At 42.5% G+C, this 21,043-nt stretch overlaps 1 protein-coding gene across 1 annotated transcript in view; it reads left to right on the plus strand.

Moving 5' to 3' along the window:
• LOC136876956 (neurogenic locus notch homolog protein 1) overlaps positions 1-21,043 on the plus strand; it is a 144,838-nt gene that overhangs the window by 110,843 nt on the left and 12,952 nt on the right. Inside the window, exon 4 of the mRNA XM_067150726.2 lies at positions 14,754-14,930. Within this exon, the coding sequence (XP_067006827.2) occupies positions 14,754-14,930 (177 nt within the window). The remainder of the gene's footprint in view (positions 1-14,753; positions 14,931-21,043) is intronic.

The following is a 21,043-nucleotide window of genomic DNA, read 5'->3' on the forward strand; positions in this document are numbered from 1 at the left end:
TGACAGACTTCCCTGCACTTTTACCTGACTTCTGCTGTTCTCCAGGGTCATCTTAGTCAATTTTATTAACTTCTGTGGGAATTTAAACTCCTTTATTGTTTTCCACAATGTCGATCTCTTAACGTTGTCATAGGCTTGTTTAAAATCTATAAAAAGATGCCCTAGTCGAACGTTGTATTCATATGTCTTTTCCAGAGTCATTCTCATGGTGAAAATATGGTCCATCGTCGATCTTCCAGGTTTGAAACCAGCTTGGTACTCCCCTATAATTCTTTCCGCTCTACTACTAACTCTCTTTGTTATGGCTGTAGAGAGGATTTTGTATACTATACTCAGTAAGGATATACCTCGATAATTCTTGCATTGCATGCGTGACCCCTTCTTATGTATAGGACATATATTTGCTAGTGTCCAGTCCTCCGGCATTGTACCTGTTTCCCATACCTTTTTAATTATCTCGTGTATTTTCTTCACCAACACTTCTCCTCCATGTTTTACCATTTCTGCTGTTATGAGGTCATTCCCTGGGGCTTTACTGCTCTTCAATTGTTTTATAATATCTCTTATTTCTTCAATCGATGGTGATCCCATATCGTCTTCATCCTCATCTCCATTCTCCTCATCCATCTCTTCCTCCTCACACTCATCTCCATATTCACCCTCCTCATCTCTCTCTGAAGTTTCCATACGGTCTGATCCTTCTTTTTCTTCATTTATTGGTCTGACAGAAAGTAGTGTTTCGAAATGTTTTGCCCATTTTTCCAGAATTCGTTCTTTCCCAACAATGAGTCTATCAGTCTCATCCTTAAGCATATTCACTCTGGGTTGATATCCCTTCTTTACTTGTCCAACCCCATGGAAGAATTTTCTGCCTTGTTTGTTTTCAAAATTCTTCTGCATTTCATCCACTCTCTCCTTTTCTTCTATTCTTTTCTTGTTCCTTATCAATGTCTTTGCTATTCTCCGTTTCTCTTTAAAAACTGCAATATTATTTCGAGTGGGTCTCTGTAGCATTCTTTGTCGGGCAAGATTTCTCTCTTCCAGAACCTTACCCACTTCCTCGTCATACCATTTATTTCTACTCTGTTTCCATCTCTCTCCAAGTACTTCCTGCGCCGTTGTATTTATTGCTATCTTGGTTTCCTCCCACATTGTGTTGATGTCCACATCTCCGTTTCTGCCCATCTGTAGCTTTCTTTGCAGCCGGTCTCTATACTCTTCCTCCTTCTTCTCATCCCTTAACAGTTCTACATTATAGATCTTGCTCTGCTCAGCTCTGTCCCTGGGTTTAATTGCCAGTCTTTCTCGGAACTTGATCCTCACCAGTATGTGATCTGAATCACTGTCTGCACCTCGCATGCTTCTCACATCCATTATATTGGAGGCATGTCGCGCATCTATCAGCACATGGTCTATCTGGTTCTTTGTCAGACCATCCGGTGATATCCATGTCTCTTTATGGATCTCCTTATGGGGAAAACATGTGCTCTTAATCACCAGCTCCTTGCTAAAGGCAAAGTCAATCAATTTCCACCCGTTTTCATTTGATTCTTGGTGTTTACTATGATATCCTGCCACTGGGTGGTTTTCTTTCTCTTTGCCTACTTTGGCATTATAATCCCCCAGGACAACTTTAACATCATACTTGGGCAACTTGTCATATACTTGCTCCATTTTTTCATAGAAATGTTCTTTCTCTTCCTCATCGGCATCCTCTGTTGGTGCATGGACACTAATTAGTGATATGTTGGCAAATCTCCCTCTCAATCTTAACCGGCATAGTCTGGGGCTTATTGCTTCATATTCAATCACATTATGACTGACCGATTTCTTGACCATAAACCCTTTTCCTATTCTATTTTCTTCCTCCCCACTATTGAACAAAATGTAGTGCTGTAGATCTGTCACCTCGATTGTCTTCCATCTTATCTCCTGTAATGCTGCCACATCTATCTGATATTTAAGTAATTCCTCCTCCAATTTTCTACTAGCCCCGGCCTGAAAGATACTTCTCACATTCCATGTTCCAATATATCCGTATCGTTGCCATTTAGCGCGCTTTAGTCGTCGTAAGTTTGGGACCGTCCGGTTTTCTTGATTTGGTTTCTGAACAATATGTAGTTTTGTGGTAGTGGAGTTGTTAGCCCCACGTACCAACCCCCAACCTGGAGGACCAGGGTATCACTCTTAGTCTGGATCATCACCTTAGACCTGTCCGGCTTGGGTGGCCCTACCAGGAGCATATGCTCCCGCCGGCATAGCTCTAAGGATCATTTGAACACGCAAGCCTCCAAAACACCCGGCAAAATGTATTTTGCCTTCGTCAAGGTGGTGATACCATCGGGAGGAACACATGTCTCTTATTGGAAGTAAATGAAGTGTCCTTTTATCAAAATAGCATATTCTTTCCACAGCCTGCTTTACGTCACACCGACACATATAGGTCTTATGGCGACGATGGGATAAAAAAGGGCTAGAAGTGGGAAGGAAGGAAATGTGGCCTTAATTAAGGTACATCCCCAGCATTTGCCTGGTGTGAAAATGGGAAACCACGGAAAACCATCTCCCGAATGCAAGCTCAGCTACGTGACCCGAACCATACACTTGCTCAAATGAACATACATACATACATACATACATACATACATACATACATACATACATACATACATACACTCATGTTCATAAAAATCAGAACACCTTGAAAGACTAGAGATAGGAAGTTCATATTCACAGAAAATGTGCATTAGTATGTTTTGAAGAAATGATTAGCGTTTGAACCATGTCGGCCCTCAGATTCAAGGTCCACATCGATATCTCAGCGCACCCCTCCCCACCCCACCCCCCTCCCCACCCCCGACTGGTAAAATGTGCCTGCGGCTCTCGTTGTCGCTATAAACCGAAGGTGTGACTTGAACAGACGTGCAGAATGCCTCGCAGACGTATGCGAGAACCGCGCCGTCAAATGAGTGAGTTTGAAAGAGGGCGCATTATTGGAATGAGAGAACGTGATGCATCCATCCGGGAAATTGCTGCTCTTTTGGGACGAAGTGTGTAGGCAGTGCAACAGGTGTGTACAGAATGGTTCACAGAAGGCCGTTGAATACGACGAGATGGGTCTGGTCACACCACCCAGAACACCCCCTGAGAAGATCGACACCTCATCCGAATGGCATTGCAGGACAGATCTGCGTCCTCCTCGGCTCTGGCGCAACAGTGGAACAGTGTAACACATCGTACACTATCAGGAGTGACAGTCCGTCGCCGTTTATTACGGTCCGGGTTACCGGCGCGTCGTCCTCTTCTCCGCCTACCTTTGACTAATGTGCATAAATATGAAAGACTGCAATGGTGTATGGAACGACGTCACTGGGGACAGGAAGGGTAGCAGATAGGGTTTTCGAACGAATCCAGGTTCTGTTTGTTTGAAAATGATGGCCGCATTTTGGTTCGCCGCAGACAGGGGAGAGGCATCACATTGACTGCATTCTCTCATGACATACAGCGCCAATTCAATGCCTTATGCTATGGAATGCTATTGGGTACAACCACAAATCACATTTGGTGCGTGTCCAGGACACTGTGACCAGTTTGAACTAAGTGAATGACATCCTGCGACCCGTAGCCACACCCTTTCTGCACGACACCCCAGATGCCATATTTCAGCAGGACACTGCGCGACCACATGTTGCTGCACGCACACGCGCATCTTGTTGTCACAGGATGTCAGATTGTTGTCCTGGCCCGCTCGATGGCCGAACTTGTCGCCAATCGAAAATGTGTGGGATATGGGGAAAAGACTGGTGCGGCGCTGTGACCCATTGCCAACCGCCAAAGATGAACTGTGAAACCAGGTGAATGCAGCATGGATGGCTATACCCCAGGACGCCATTCGCGCCCTATACGCGTCGATGCCATCACACATGAAACACGTTATCAGTGCCCATGGAGGTCGCAGTGCCTACTGGGCAACAGGACACATGCTGAACCTGGGTGACTGAAATGCTTATCGTTTCTGCAGAACATACTAATGAACATGTCCTGTGAATATGAACTTTCTATCTCTGGTCTTTCAATATGTTCTGTTCTTTTATGAACATGAGTGTACATATATACATACTCTTGGTACCTTATAGCATTCAGTCTGCAATCCTATGGAAATTAACTAAACGCCTTCACAATCCCCTATTTGTAACTGGCTCTGTGGCCTCTTTTGGTTCTATACCTCGTTCTTCTTCTTCTTCTTCTTCTTCTTCTTCTACTTCTTCACAGTACCATATCAGGTCCCCCTGACGTTGGCGATCACTGTGGCGAATGCAGTACGATCTCTTGCTAGGTGGAAAAATCTTTCAACACTGTGAATTTCAGTCCTTTCTTTGATGTTTCCAAGCTATGATGTTCGCCTCCTCCCGACACCTCTTCGACCCTGTATTTTGCCTTGTACAATCCGTTAAAACCTGAGTAAAACCACCGTCGCCTTGGTCTTACTCTACATATCTTGCCCTCCATGACAAGACCATTATTCTCCTACGTAACCCATCTTTCTCCATTCGCCTCACATGACCCTACTACAGAAACCGGTTTATGCGAACAGCTTCATCCATCACGTTCATTCCTAACTTAACCTTTATCTATTAAAATACTTCCCTAGACCTATTGAACACATGATGATAAACTGAAAGACATCAACATTCTCACAGAAGATTGAAGACCATTATGGAGGTTGTTTCCCCTTATTTTTTGTTTCCTAATATCAAAGTTGCTGTATCGTTAATGTCGAATATTTGTAGGATGTTCCATTCTATAATCCCTCGTATCGGCCTGTATTTGTTATTTCGGGAGATGTGAGCGAAGAAAGGCTACTTTCTTGCATTTTGTAAGGGTTAGGTCTTCATATGATTTCTCGGCACGACGGAGTACCTCCTCTACGCATGGGGTCTTGACCATTCTGCGACACATGCATATTTCAAAAGTCTTACAGTTGGTTCATTAACGAAACCTTTAGAGTCTACCCTTCTACACCGCAAGGCAGCATCGGTAATATTTAACACTTCACAACACTCCAATGAGTTTCGATTCGTAGTGCACGATTGCACGCAAGATGTTTTGACTACCGAAACACTCTTCCCGAAATGTCGACTCGGGTTTATTATGTCTACATTTCGATCTCATTCTTATGTTAGACAGCATCCTAAATAGTTGGCTTGTGACACCTTTTCCAATAGTGTTTCCGTCCAGGATGACTTTCTGCTTGCTGATTACCTTGAATTTTCCTTGCTGTATGTTTATCTTAAGCCCAAACTGCTTGCGTTCTTCACTGATACTGTTCAAAAGGAATTGAAAGTATTCTGAATTGTCAGCAAGTGTCACGATGTCATCCGTATAGCGGATGATAATTATTTGCCTCCCGTTGATCTCGATTCCTTTATCAACTTCATCAACGGCAATGAGAAAAAAGGTGTTTAAAGTATAGGTTACGAACGATTGTCTCTCACCCAAAATTATAAATTATGCTGCAGAATACACTCCTCGCGGGAAGGAATCAACAAGAAATCTGGCTAATTTAATCCTATGTGTCTTGTATATCTAATTAAAATATTATTTTGACGTATTTTATATTGTTATTTTCTTTATTTCTTAATTCGTTTACACTTCAGGGTTGGTTTTTCCCTCGGACTCAGGGAGGGATCCCACCTCTACCGCCTCAAGGGCAGTGTCCTGGAGCGTGAGACTTTGGATCGGGGAGGTAAAACTGAGGAGGAGGACCAGTACCTCGTCCAGGATCCTCACCTGCTATGCTGAACAGAGGCCTCGTTGGGGGATGGAAAGATTGGAAGGGATAGACAAAGAAGAGGGGAGGAAGCGGCCGTGGTTATTATTATTATTCTTTCTTCGTTATGCCCATTTACAGAGCGCGTTGGAACTTGTTAGCTTGATGATAGTTTTCCTTTCTTCTTCTCCTCCCAAAATCTCTTCATGAACTCGCTGTGCTGTTTCTTGCGTTCTTCCGTCCATTGTCTTCCTGTGGTTCTTTTAGCCTTTTCCGTGAAAGTGTGCTTTGCAACCAGATTCCCAAAAGCCGTGCGATCCCTGATGATATCTTCTGTGATGTTCATTTCTTTTAAGTCCTGCTTTATTTCCTCAAACCAGCTTATTTTGACCTTCTTTGAATTAATTATACCAAGCAGTTTTTTTGCATATCTAGTGTCGTCCATTCTACAGATGTGGCCATAGAATTTCAATCGTCTCCTGCGTACGGTATCGGTGAACTTGTCGATTGCTTTGTACAAATCTACAGTCTTCCTTTTCATCCACATACCATTTACATGAACGGGGCGATATATTTTCCTCAGAATTTTTCGTTCTTGTTTTTCAATTTCATCCATTTTAGAGTGGCCTCCTAGAGATGTGGTTTCTGAGGCATACAAGGCTTCCGGAAGAACAACAGTCTTGTAATGCCGAAGTTTTGCATTTCGTGACATCACTCTTTTATTGTAGTGGTTCCATGTTATTCGGTATGCTTTCAGGAGTTTGGTGGCTCTTTCTAAATTAGCTTTGCTGTCCAATCCGGATGGTACAATGATTTCTCCTAGATATTTGAAAGAAGGGACCTGTGTGATAATTCCATAATTTGTCTGTAGTGGGGATCCTTGGATATTCTGGTGTCTATTAGCCATGATATGAGTCTTCTCATGTGATATTTGGAGGCATGTCTTTGATGCTATCTCATGCAACTTCTCTATGGCATACCTGGTTTCTTCACTAGTCTTGGTAAAGGTAGCTAGATCATCAGCAAAAGCTAGGCACTTCACGTTAATTCTTTGTCCCCGAGTAACAATGTTTATACCTTCGATTTCTTTTCCCCATTCCCTGATGACTTTGTCTAACACTAAGTTAAAAAGGATTGGGGACAGGCCATCTCCTTGTCGAACTCCTGTATGCACTTCAAAAGGCTCTGATAGTTCACCTAGAAACTTCACTTGAGATGTTGTGTCTGTGAGAGTCTAGCGGATTAATTATGTGATCTTCTTGTCCACAATGAGCTCTCCTAGGATGTCCACAACAGTTTGTCTGTCGATAGAGTCATACGCCTTCTTAAAGTCCACAAAGGTGACAAATGTGGTGGTACTGCGGCGTATCCTTAATATCGTCTTCAGACTCCAAATTTGCTCAGAACACGATCTACCTTTTCTGAAGCCTGCTTGGTATTCACCAATCAAATTATCTGTTTGTTGTTCTACTCTGTTTAATAGCGCTTTAGATAGAACCTTGTATATAACTGGTAAAAAGGATATGCCTCTGTAGTTGTTGGGGTCCACTCGATCGCCTTTCTTATGTAATGGATGGATAATGGCATTCTTCCAGTCCTTCGTAATCATCATGGTCTCCCATATTTCTGTTAAGAGCGTATAAATTCTTCTGATGAGGTCATCTCCTCCTATTTTCAACATTTCTGCAGTTATGCCATCGTTCCCAGGGGCTTTCTTATTTTTGAGCGATTGGATTATCTCTTTTATTTCTTGAGTTGTTGGGGGCTGTGAGTCTGGTTTTGGTGGAGGTTTTTCAAACTGTAGTCTTTCAATTGGTGGATCGCAGTTCAGTAAATTTTGGAAATAGTCAGCCAGTATCTTGCTGTTCTCTTTACTGTTTGTCTCTAGTGATCCATTAGGTCGACGAAAACTTAATGTTGGTGGTTTGTACCCTGATAAGTCCTCACGAAATGTCTTGTAGAAACTCCGAGTGTTGTTTTTCTGGAAATCCTGTTCTATCTCTGCGAGTCTGTTTTTCTCGCATGTACGTTTTTCGCGGCGGATTGGTTTTGAGGTCAGTTTTTGAGTATTTAGGAAATTCTGCCATCTGTCGACTGTTCTATGTCCATTCCATTGATTCCATGCTTTGATTCTGTCATTGATAGCTTCATCACAGGTTGTGTTCCACCATCTGTGTTTATGTTTCCTGGGTGGCTGTCCGCATTTCATTGCTGATGACTGTAATGTGTTGCGAATATCTGGCCATACCTTAGGATCTTGATCGTGTATGTCACGTACGAAAATGTCAGCGTTCTTCCTCAAGCAGTCCGGATCCACTCTTGGAAATTGACTGCCTTTAGGTCTGGATCTGTTTGGTTGGAACCTAACCTTGATTTGCGTAAGGTAGTGATCTGAATCGACAACTCCCTTCCGTACTTTAACATTCTGAATCTCAAGCATATTCTTTACAGAAATAGCAACATGATCAATCTGGAATTCCCCTAGCAATGGGTTAGGTGATCTCCAAGTTTTCTTTTTATGTAAAGGTCTCATAAAGTGCGTTGACATGAGTCTCAGCATGAATGACGTGCAAACGCTAATTAGACGTTCTCCATTCTTATTAGTCCGCCAATGTGCAGGATGAAGTCCTACGATTGATCTGTATTTCTTCTCTCTGCCAACCTGTGCATTGAAATCCCCTAATAAGATTTTAACGTGATGTTTAGGGATCTTGCTAGTAGTTTCTTCAAGCAGTTCTCAAAAGTCTTCTACTTTGTGAGGATTTTTCTTATTGTCTATGTTAGTGGGGGCATGGGAATTTATCAAGGCATATGCTTTGTTGCTTGATTTCACTGTAAGCACTGAGATTCTTTCACTTGGTGATGTAAAGTCGATGACTGAATCTAAGATGGTTTTCCTTACTGCAAAGGCCGTCCCAAGTATTGATAAATTCCCTTTAAAATTCATGGCTGGTTTACCCTTAAATATCCTGAAGTTTTCAGAGTCAAAGTGTTTCTCATCTTGGAATCTGGCTTCTTGGATCGCTAGGATTTGAATATCAAATTTGTCCAGGGCGTCAGTCAGTTGCTTAAGCTTTCCCGTTTTCAGCAGGGTGTTGATGTTTATAGTACTAAGGAAGTTCCTTTTTTGGGGGCGAAGAGATTTTGAGAAGCTCCGTTACTTCTCTGAAGCATGATGTTCCCGATCCCCCAGAATCCGATGATCGGGAGAAACTGGACCGGCGTCCGGGGCCTGGGGTAGTTGCATTGGTAGCGTGTGTTCCATAATGCTAGGGTTACAAGTTGAACATTCAACTAGTGGTGATCTTTTGGAAAAGATCACGAAAATACAACTCGATTGTTGAGATCGAGAGGTGTCTCGAGATGTTCGTGGCTGTGGGCAGGCATTTCCTCCTAACCCAAAAGGTTATGGTTTTCCCGCCAATACTCGGGTGGCTGATTGCAGTGGTTTCCCACTGGGCGATGGGGTCGCCACAACCCTACGCCATTATTATTATTATTATTATTATTATTATTATTATTATTATTATTATTATTATTATTATTATTATTATTATTATTATTATTATTACGTCGTTATGCCCTATGCAGAAGCACGGTTGAACTTGCTTAGCTGATGTGTTGGCCTTCTTTTCCTCCCAAAATCTCTTCATCCTCTCGCTGAGCTTCTTCCTTCGTTCTTCTGTCCAAGTTATAGTAGCTCTGGTGTTGAGTTTGTCTTCAAAGTGGTGATTGTCGATTTAGGTTCTGAATTTACATCTGTCCTGTACAATGTCTTCTGAGATGTTGATTTCCTGGAGATCTGTTTCAATTTCACAAAGCCCGCTGTTCTTGGTTTTAGACGAAAGGGCCAGGTTGAGAATTCTTTTAGTTAGCCTGTTAGTGTTCATTCTGATAATGTGCCCATAAAATTTCAATCGTCTTTTCCGAAAAGTGTGAGAATTTTTTCAGAATGACAATATATCTCCTGGGATGATTTTTTTCTCCATATTCCATCTATACAAACTGGGCCAAACTTTTTTCGTAAAATTTTCCTTTCTTGTTTCTCAATTTCTTTGGTTAAAGATCCACCACTAATAATTAAGGTTTCTGAGGTTTCAAAGTTTTGCATTCAGAGATATTGATGTTTTATTATACCTGTTCCAAGTGATCCTGTATTCTTCTGTAATTTGGAAATTCTTTCTTTATTTGCTTCACGGTTTAAACCAGAGGGCTGCATAACTTCTCCCAAATATTTCAATTGGTTCACTTGAACAATTTTGCCGAATTTAGTTATCATAGGTTGTCCATCTAAGTATCGTAAGGCTCCTTCCATGTACTGAGTTTTCTTATATGAAATTTGAAGTCCCGTTTTGATGGCAATTTCGTGTAGTTTTTCAATGGAATGAATTGCTTCATGCCTATTGGAAAGGATTGCTTTGTCATCAGCAAAGGCCAGACATTGCACGTGAATTCTGTCTTTACGTAGTCTTCCACGGATTATTCCTTTAGTTTCCTTTCCCCAGGTCCTGATTACCTTCTCAAGCACCAAGTTAAACAGTAACGGCGGTAAACCATCCCCTTGACGCACCCCGGTGTTAACAGGAAAAGGCTCAGATATTTCGCCTAGGAATTTAACTTTTGAAGTAGTTTGTTTGATTAATTCTCTTGTTTTTTTAATCCACTTGAAATTCTTCTAGAATATTGAAAAGTGTTTGGCGGTCTATAGAGTCATGTGCTTTTCTGAAATCTACAAAAGTAATGCCTCCTCTGCGAACCATGTGACCTTGCCGCGGTGGGGAGGCTTGCGTGTCCCAATGATGCAGATAGCCGAGCCGCAGGTGCAACCATATCGGATGGGTATCTGTTGAGAGACCAGACTAACGAATGGTTCATCGAAAGGGGGGTAGCAGCCTTTCGATAGTTGCAAGGGCGGCAGTCTAGATGATTGACTGATACGGCCTTGTAATAATACTCAACATGGCTTAGCTGTGTTGATACTGCTACACGGCTGAAAGCAACGGGAAACTACAGCCGTAACCACCTCCCGAGGACATGCAGCTCTCTCTGTATGAATGATGTACTGATGATGGCTTCCTCCCGGGTAAAATATTCCGGAGGTAAACTAGTCCCCCATTCGGATCTCCGGGTGGGGACTACACGAGAGGGGGCGATCATCAGGAAGATGGATACTGACATTCTGCGAGTCGGAGCGTGGAATGTTAGAAGTTTGAATCGTTGTGGTAGGTTAGAGAATCTGAAAAGGGAGATGGATAGGCTAAAGTTAGATGTAGTTGGTATAAGTGAAGTACGTTGGCAGGAAGAACAGGATTTTTGGTCAGGCGACTACCGAATTATCAACACGAAATCAAACAGGGGTAATGCAGGAGTTGGTTTGATAATGAATAAGAAAATAGGGCAGCGGATAAGCTACTACGACCAGCATAGTGAAAGAATTATTGTCGCCAAGATAGACACCAAACCAATGCCCACCACAATAGTGCAGGTCTATATGCCTACTAGTTCAGCGGATGATGAAGAAATTGAAAGAATATATGAGGAGATAGAAGATTTAATACAATATGTCAAAGGTGACGAGAATCTAATTGTGATGGGAGACTGGAACGCAGTGGTAGGCCTAGGAAGAGAAGGTAGCACAGTAGGAGAATTTGGATTGGGACAAAGAAACGAAAGAGGAAGTCGGCTGGTTGAATTCTGCACTGACCATAATTTAGTCCTCGCCAATACTTGGTTCAAACACCACAAACGACGGCTGTATACGTGGACGAGACCTGGAGACACTGGAAGGTATCAAATAGACTTCATTATGATTAGGCAGAGATTCAGAAACCAGGTGTTGGATTGCAAAACTTTCCCAGGAGCAGACGTGGACTCTGACCACAACTTGTTGGTCATGAAATGCCATCTGAAATTGAAGAAATTGAAGAAAGGAAAGAATGCAAAAAGATGGGATCTAGACAAGTTGAAAGAAAAGAGTGTGATGGATTGTTTCAAGGAACATGTTGCACAAGGACTAAATGAAAAGGCCGAAGGAAACACAGTAGAGGAAGAGTGGAGAGTCATGAAAAATGAAGTCAGTAGGGCTGCTGAAGAAATGTTAGGAAGGAAGAAAAGATCAACTAAGAATCAGTGGATAACTCAGGGGATACTAGACCTGATTGATGAACGACGAAAATACAAGAATGCTAGAAATGAAGAGGGCAGAAAAGAATACAGGCGATTAAAGAATGAAGTGGATAGAAAGTGCAAGGTAGCTAAGGAAGAATGGCTGAAGGAAAAGTGCAAGGATGTCGAAGGCTGTATGGTCCTGGGAAAGGTAGATGCTGCATACAGGAAAATCAAGGAAACCTTTGGAGAAAGAAAATCTAGGTGCATGAATATTAAGAGCTCAGATGGAAAGCCACTTCTAGGGAAAGAAGACAAAGCAGAAAGATGGCAGGAGCATATCCAACAGTTGTATCAAGGTAACGATGTAGATAATTTCGTTCTGGAACATGAAGAGGCTGTTGATGCTGATGAAATGGGAGACCCAATTTTGAGGTCAGAGTTTGACAGAGCTGTGAGTGACCTAAATAGGAACAAGGCACCTGGAATTGATGATATTCCCGCTGAATTACTGACTGCCTTAGGAGAAACCAGCATGGTAAGGTTATTTCGTTTAGTGTGCAAGATGTATGAGACAGGAGAAGTCCCATCCGATTTTCAGCAGAATGTTGTTATACCTATTCCCAAGAAAGCCGGTGCTGACAGGTGTGAAAACTACCGCACTATTAGTTTAGTATCTCATGCCTGCAAAATTTTAACACGTATTATTTACAGAAGAATGGAAAAACAAGTTGAAGCTGAGTTGGGGGAAGATCAATTTGGCTTCAGAAGAAATGTAGGAACACGTGAAGCAATCCTGACTTTACGTCTGATCTTAGAGGATCGAATCAAGAAGGACAAGCCCACGTACATGGCATTCGTAGATCTAGAAAAGGCATTCGATAATGTTGATTGGACCAGGCTATTTATGATTCTGAAGATGATAGGGATCAGATACCGAGAACGAAGAATTATCTACAACCTGTATAAAAATCAGTCTGCAGTGATAAGAATCGAGGGCTTTGAAAAAGAAGCAGCAATTCAGAAAGGAGTGAGGCAAGGCTGCAGTTTGTCCCCTCTCCTTTTCAGTGTTTACATAGAACAGGCAGTAAAGGAAATCAAAGAGAAATTTGGAAAGGGAATCACAGTCCAAGGAGAGGAAATCAAAACCTTGAGATTTGCCGATGATATTGTTATTTTATCTGAGACTGCAGAAGATCTTGAGAAGTTGCTGAATGGTATGGATGAAGTCTTAGGTAAGGAGTACAAGATGAAAATAAATAAGTCCAAAACAAAAGTAATGGAGTGCAGTCGAACGAAGGCAGGTGATGTAGGGAATATTAGATTAGGAAACGAAGTCTTAAAGGAAGTAGATGAATATTGTTATTTGGGTAGTAAAATAACCAACGATGGCAGAAGTAAGGAGGACATAAAATGCAGACTAGCACAAGCAAGGAAGAGCTTTCTTAAGAAAAGAAATTTGCTCACTTCAAACATTGATATCGGAATTAGAAAAATGTTTTTGAAGACTTTTGTGTGGAGCGTGGCATTGTATGGAAGTGAAACATGGACGATAACTAGCTCAGAAAGAAAGAGAATAGAAGCTTTTGAAATGTGGTGTTACAGAAGAATGCTAAAGGTGAGATGGATAGATCGAATCACGAATGAAGAGATACTGAATCGAATTGGTGAGAGGAGATCGATTTGGCTAAATTTGACGAGAAGAAGAGATAGAATGATAGGACACATCTTAAGACACCCAGCACTTGTTCAGTTGGTTTTTGAAGGAAGTGTAGGTGGCAAGAACGGTAGGGGTAGACCAAGGTATGAATATGACAAACAGATTAGAGCAGATGTAGGATGCAATAGCTACGTAGAAATGAAAAGGTTAGCACAGGATAGGGTGGCATGGAGAGCTGCATCAAACCAGTCTATGGACTGATGACTCAAACAACAACACAAAAGTAATGACTGTTTGTCTGGTTTTGCGCATTTGGAGGATGGTTTTGAGATTAAGGATTTGTTCTGTACAAGATCTTCCTTTTCGGAAACCTGCCTGGTATTCACCAATTAGATGGTCTGTTTGTTTCTCAAGTCTAGTGAGCAGGGCTTTGGAAATGTTTTTGTAAGCAACTGGTATCAAGCTAACTCCTCTATAATTATTGATGTTCGTTTAATCCCCTTTCTTGTGTAGTGGATGGATTAGCGCACATTTCCAATCTTCCTGGATGTCTTCAGTGATCCAGATGTTCTCAAGAATCGAGTGGATTTTCCGGGCTACGCTGTCACCTCCTATCTTCAGCATTTCGGCAATTATACCATCATCCCCCAGGGCTTTGTTATTTTTGAGTCCATGGATTATTTCTTTGACTTCTTCCAGTGTTGGGGGTTCTGAATCTTGATTAGATAAGGGTTTTTCGAAGGTGAGTTGTTCTTTAGGGGATTCACAGTTTAAAAGATCCTGGAAATAAACTGCTAGAAGTTTGCAGTTCTCTTGATTATTCGTTTCCAATGTCCCATCTGGGCGTTTGAAGCAAAGACCAGGTGCCTGATAATTTCATAATTCTTCTCTGAAAGTTTTATAGAAGTTTCGTGTATTGTTTTTTGTAAAATCTTGTTCAATTTCTGCCAATCTGTAGTGTTCGTATTTGCGTTTTTCAGACCTGATAATTTTGTATGTTTTTTTCTGTATTTTGGTGAATTCCTGCCAAGTTTGTTCAGTTTTATGAGAATTCCAATTCTGCCAGGCTTTAGTTTATAAAGTTTATGGCCTTGTTGCAGGTTTCATTCCACCACCTATGTTTGCGTTTCCTGGGTGGTGTGCTTATTATTATTATTATTATTATCTTTGTGAAAATGCACTTTGATAATTTTTCTAATGGTTTTTATCTTTCTCCAGGTGTTCCAAGGGCCGTCGTGAGGTGTTCCGTTGTTCAGATGGGTTTTTGTTCAGTGCTACAACGGTCAGCTGTGAGGCGAAGGCGAACGTCAGTTGTAACGTCACAAGCGAAGCATGCCACTTCTTATCAAACGGGCTCCACCCTAATCGTACCTCCGGATGTCAGGAATACTTTAGGTAGTTATATTTTTCTGTGTTTTTAAAATCTGGATTTTAAATAATCATTAGTGATTGTTAAGCGCTTATTCTTATTCTTATTCTTATTCTTCTTAGTGCAGAGTCCACTTATTTGCTTCCATCTTTTACGATCGGCTGCGTCTTGATTGGTAATTCTCACCAAGTCCACGTCGGATGTCGTCGCGTAATGCTTCTTTGGTCGTCCTCGTGGTCAGTGGCCAGCAAAGTTCAGTTCGAGTGCTTTTCTTGGAACTGAATTCAAAGCAGTGGCGGCTCGTGACAAAAATTTTAGGGGGTTCACAACGACATTTTTGTTCATGTCTCAAATCAGAAAAATAGTAACATAGGTAAGGTAAATCCGGGACAGATGCCGCCCCGGTAGAGATGCCGCATACACTGTAGCTAAAGGTTCCCATCGTTACAGCTAGATGGCAATATGTGTGGTTTTTCAGTTTCTAAGGAAGAACTACTGTCTGCGAGTGTGACGAAATTTGCTCGTATATTACGCCAATTATAGCCGATATCATGAGGCGAGTACATGTTTCCTCCTGACAAAGTTTTTGCGTGTGTTAATTTATTGTATATTAAGTTGGCTTCGAATGCTTAAATCAGACGTTTTTAGTACAGTAGACGTCAGAAACATAACTGTAGTTGAGAGTAAGCTAATTTTGGGCCATGATAGCCTTGAGGTATGAAAACAGGAGGGTGCGGCGTCTCTCCCTGATAGTTGGCCTTCGGGCTGAGCAGCGGTTGCTGTGCAGGCCAGAGCCATTTCAAGGGTGTTAAGTGCCGTGGGGTTTTATATAACACAGTGAAGAATCCATTGCACATGCACATTTATAGTAAATCGAAATTAAAGTATGATTTTAATGTTGTAAATTATCAGATAGATTTTTTCCATTGAATGATTATATTATGTGGATATAATTGTCTTGTAGTACGTTCTAGTGTTCGGTTATATTAAAGTTGAAGAAATTGGCTTAAATTTGATTTTGTCATGAATTATTTTACTCGCGACATCTCTCCCGAGCAAAGTCGGCATCTATACCGGGATCCAGGGAGAGACGCCGCAGATGCAACAATTCCTTTGTTCACTCCTTTCTCCCATTTACTTTCAATTGCCAATATTTTGTTCATCCCTGATCAAATGTACATGTTTTCAAATTATGCTCGATGAATTTGCAACAATTTTTAAAGTAAATATACCGAGATATAACAAAAGACATTAAAAGTGCGGCAACTCTCCCGGAATTACCCTACATAAATCACTTCACTGAAAGTTCCTTGTACGGTTCCTTTTCCACAAATTATATGGTAGAACCCCTGTAACCGAGGATAAATTTTATACTAGACTAATCTGTCAAGGATGCGACACTATTCTTGGTTTTTAAATAGCACGAAGTTCACCTGGGTGTTAGTGTAGAACAAAACCAAACCCCATGGCCTACCAAGCGACCACTGGTCAGCCCGATGGCCTGCAGATTATGAGGTGTCGTGTGTGGTCAGCACGACGAATCCTCTCGGCCGTTATTCTTGGCTTTCTAGACCGGTGCCGCCATCTCACTTTCAGATAGCTCCTCAATTATAATCACGTAGGCTGAATGGACCTCAAACCAGCCCTCAAATCCAGGTAAAAATCCCTGACCTGGCCGGAAATCGAACCCGGGGCATCCGGGTAAGAGGTAGGCGCGCTACTCCCACACCACGGGGAGTAGTGTAGAACAAAAGTAAATTTCATAATAACTTTACTGCACTGCGAACATTGAAGGATGCGAGCACTATTCTTGGTTTTTAAATAGCACGAAGTTCACCTGGGCATGACGAGAAGCATAGAAATAATGTGTATCGCATTTATCGGTCGATTTTTTAAATAGTTGTTTCCGAATTGACCATAATAGTTTCCAGATTATCTCGGTTAATCAGGGTTCTACAGAGCAAGTGGCCGTGCTGCTAGGGTCGCGCAGCTGTGAGCTTGCATTCGGGAGATAGTGGGTTCGAACCCCACTGTCGGCAGCCCTGAAGATGGTTTTCCGTTGTTTCCCAATTTTCACACCAGGCAACTGCTGGGGCTGTACCTTAATGAAGGCCACGGCCGCTACCTTCCCAATTCCCATCCTTCCGTCGCCAAAAACCTTCGATGTGTTAGTGCGACGTTAAACAAATAGCAAATAAATAAATAAATAAATAAATAAATAAATAAATAAATAAATAAATAAATAAATAAATAAATAAATAAATAAATAAATAAATAAATAAATAAATCAGGGTTCTACTGTATCACATGTTAGTTAATCTCGTCTTGGAAATTATAGACAACATTAGAATACATTAGCATTAACATACCCGCGTTTTTGTGTGCATGAGAATTTTCATGTTAATTTATTTTTGCACTCAAATGTTCACCCAGCTGATTTCCATACACTTCTTTCTTTTTTGAACAATAAACATGGCAAACAAAAAAGCACACTCCTAGTTTTTGTAACTTTTTCGATAATCAAATCTGGTCTGTCCGGTCCAAGCCTTTCAATTTCTAACTTAACCCTCCAGGGTTGGTTTTTCCCTCGGACTCAGCGAGGGATCCCATCTCTGCCGCTTCAAAGGCAGTGCCCTGGAGCGTGAGACATAAGGTCGTGGGATACAACTGGGGAGGATGACCAGTACCTTGCCCAGGCGGGAAGATTGGAAGGGATAGACAAGGAAGACGGAAGGAAGCGGCCGTGGCCGTAAGTTAGGTACCACCCCGGCATTTGCCTGGAGGAGAAGTGGAAAACTACGGAAAACCACTTCCAGGATGGCTGAGGCGGGAATCGAACCCACCTCTACTCAGTTGACCTCCCAAGGCTGAGTGGACCCCGTTCCAGCCCTCGTACTACTCTTCAATTTCGTGACAGAGCCGGGAATCGAACTCGGGCCTCCGGAGGTGGCAGCTAATCACACTAACCACTACACCGCAGAGGCGGACGGTTAATATTTCGCTGGTTAAAAGTACCTGAACTGAATTCATTTCCTCTTACACAAAGGATACCATGGTTACAAACTATACAAACAGAGAAACAAAACTCAACACTCAAATAAATTTCACATGAAAAGATTCTCCAATCACACGGTAAAGCAAACTTCTTACCGCGATTGCGAACACCTGTTCACAACGACCTAGAAAATGCCTATTCAGAATTAGTAGCGAAATCTGCCGGTAATGTAATGCAACAGTAGCTCCTGGGAGGCTGTGGCTAACCGTAATAAGAGAGGTGGCGGACCCTTGTGTTCAACTGTAATACTGCCACTGGGTTGAGGGTGGCTCTAGACAGCAAGGCTCGTACCTTACTGTGCTCCTCGCTAATGGGAATATCAGTGCATAAACTAGGGCTCTCTAAAGACTTATCGAGCCTTAGCATAAACAATGACGTCATCTGCTTTGCGCATGCGTATAGTCTTCAGCACAATAGCGCATTATCCACTGTGCTCACTGTGTCGTCAGTCAAAGCTGTCGGTGTAATGGAGCTTCGATACAAGTCAAATGCTTTCGATCGATTGTCGAAATCAGGTCGAAAGAAAGGAAAGTTTTAAGTTATCCATGAATGCGTAAATTTGTATTACAAATGGGTGTTCACGTGCTCATGTGCTCCTAAGAGCCCACCGCCCACTACCCTTTAATCTTCCAATCCCCCACAAGGTCCCCGTTCAGCATAGCAGGCGAGGCGAGCGCGAGACTTTGGGTCGGGGGATACAACTGGGAAGGAGTCGTCCTCACCTGCTATGCTGATCAGGGGAGAGGGGAGATCGGAAGGGATCGACAAGTAAGAGGGAAGGAAGCGGCCGTCGCCTTACGTTAGGTACCATCCCGGCATTTGCCTGGATGAGAAGTGGAGAAACCACGTAAATCCACTTCGAGGATAGCTGAGGTGGGGATCGAACCCCCCCATCTACTCAGCTGACTCCCGAGGCTGAGTGGACCCCGTTACAGCCCTCGTACCACTTTTTCAAATTTCGTGGCAAAGCCGGGTATCGAACCCTGCCCTCCGAGGGTGGCAGCTAATCACACTAACCACTACACCACAGAGACGGCACCTCTAATATTACAGATTTTACTCTGACAACCATTTCTTTGTTTGTTTAGGATGAACACGTTTTGCAGCTGTAAGTGCATCTTTCGAAATACCAAAGTGCAGCGGTTTATGAATCTCACAAGTTCACTCCAGCTTCTCTGATGTTTAAATTTGTGCCTAACACGCCGCTCTCTAACCTTTGGTCACTCAATGATATTTTACCAGAGACAATAGATCCCGACAATATTAGAAATCTATGGAAGAAGGCTAAGGCCAACCTTAAAGTGCCCATGAAAAGGTTAGGGAAAGATATGATCGTGGACGGAGGCCCACCAATTTAGAAGTCGGAGATCAAGTCATAGTTAGAAACTTTGTTCCCGCGGGCAAGCTTGCCCCCAGACTTCATGGGCCGTGCGTTATATTAGATTTTTTGACGCCAGTTACATTATTGGTAAGCAATCCAGCCACAGAGAGGATCTCTAGAGTGCACCTCTCTCAGGTGAAACCTGTGTAATTACAGTTCCCTTTGCCGCTAAATTTAGCAGGAGTTTGAAGGTTATATATTTTCTTATTTGGAGGCCTTCTGCCCCAAATTATTTTATTTAATTAGGTATATGATCTTTATGTACGATATTCCCCTCTGGTTTTCCTGCTGTCAATTCCTTAGTGGCCATTACCCAGCCCCCGTCTCCTGCATCTCCGCACTATTGGCACAAAAGCACTTTCCACGCCGCCCACCCCTCTGCGTCATCAATAAAGATCGCACTCTCTAGTCTCCAACAACACTTCTCTGTCGCCTAGATCTTACTGTTTCAGTGCCCCCTCAGCCGTTCGCCGCCGTACTGCAACAGAAGTGGGGTACGGGCCCACTCCACTCCCATGAAGACTCCTTGTGAACGGCGCACCGGAGTCAATCTCCCGGCAAAGGCTGAAGTGCGGTGCCCCTACCGCCAACTCATCTGGGGACTGTACATATAGGTCACTTCTAATCTGCGGCGACCATCACCACGACTACCCCTCTCATAGTACCGGGAGAGGTGTAACTCGGGGGGTCCAGGCGACCTCCACCTGGGTATTGGCAAGTGGCGGCAGGACTGGCCGTCAAATCTATCAACATGTATTTAACATTCTACAACAACGACAATCTAAATCTGCAGTTAATATTTTTTCTACAAATCAACATCCGGAAAAGACTTAGACATTTTCTTCAACTGGAATTTTTTTCTTAAAATTCTTCTGTGTCACCCCAAGGAAGGACATTTGGGGGGGGGGGGAGGGCTGTACCGAGGTACACCCCAAAGCCGCGCATTCAAATTCAGTGCCTAAATGAACTCCTCTATTGGTAAAACAGTGAAACTGAAACTAAACCAACTTAGAACTTTACTCAGAAGATGTCACAACAGTGTTATTGTGCAGTTGCCTAAACTGAGTGAATTTCTCCTTGATTTGTTTGCCATTCATCAAAAAGTTTGGACATGTTTCCACAGATGACACCGCCAATAAAACTATGATCATGCACCCTGGTGCTAAGTGAAAGAACTTATCATTTAAAGAAGTTTTGTATTTCTAGGTTTTTTAACTGATTGATGTTCATTTCCTTTTGGGTTGGCAATATTTCCTTTTTATTTCCGCCAGTTTTGAATCTAGCCAATCACTAATTTCTGTAATTAATTTTCCGCCTATCACAGGCATCTTGTTCGATTCTGAGTGTTACTTTTGAAATCTACCAATAAAATTGACAGGGTGTGGCTAGTTTAGTCTTGAATGATCTCGAACCTTCCCTGAGGGTTTATAAACTGCGGCTTTTCACGTTTCTTGGCAATTGATCGTCATCTTTCTGAGTGTGTGTGTTAAGCAGGAGGCGGGCGGCCTCTTGCGTTGGCAGCTAGAACATCTACAAGGTATGGCCACATAACTTAATTCTTTCTTGCTACCTCCGCAGTTTAATCCGAGGCAGCTAGAACATCTACAAGGTATGGCCACATAACTTAATTCTTTCTTGCTACCTCCGCAGTTTAATCCGAGGGAAAGGTCCGAATCATTTACTATGTAACCTACTTTTCTAAA

Source organism: Anabrus simplex, chromosome 7 (assembly GCF_040414725.1).
Source record: "Anabrus simplex isolate iqAnaSimp1 chromosome 7, ASM4041472v1, whole genome shotgun sequence".
Classification (NCBI taxonomy): domain Eukaryota; kingdom Metazoa; phylum Arthropoda; class Insecta; order Orthoptera; family Tettigoniidae; genus Anabrus; species Anabrus simplex.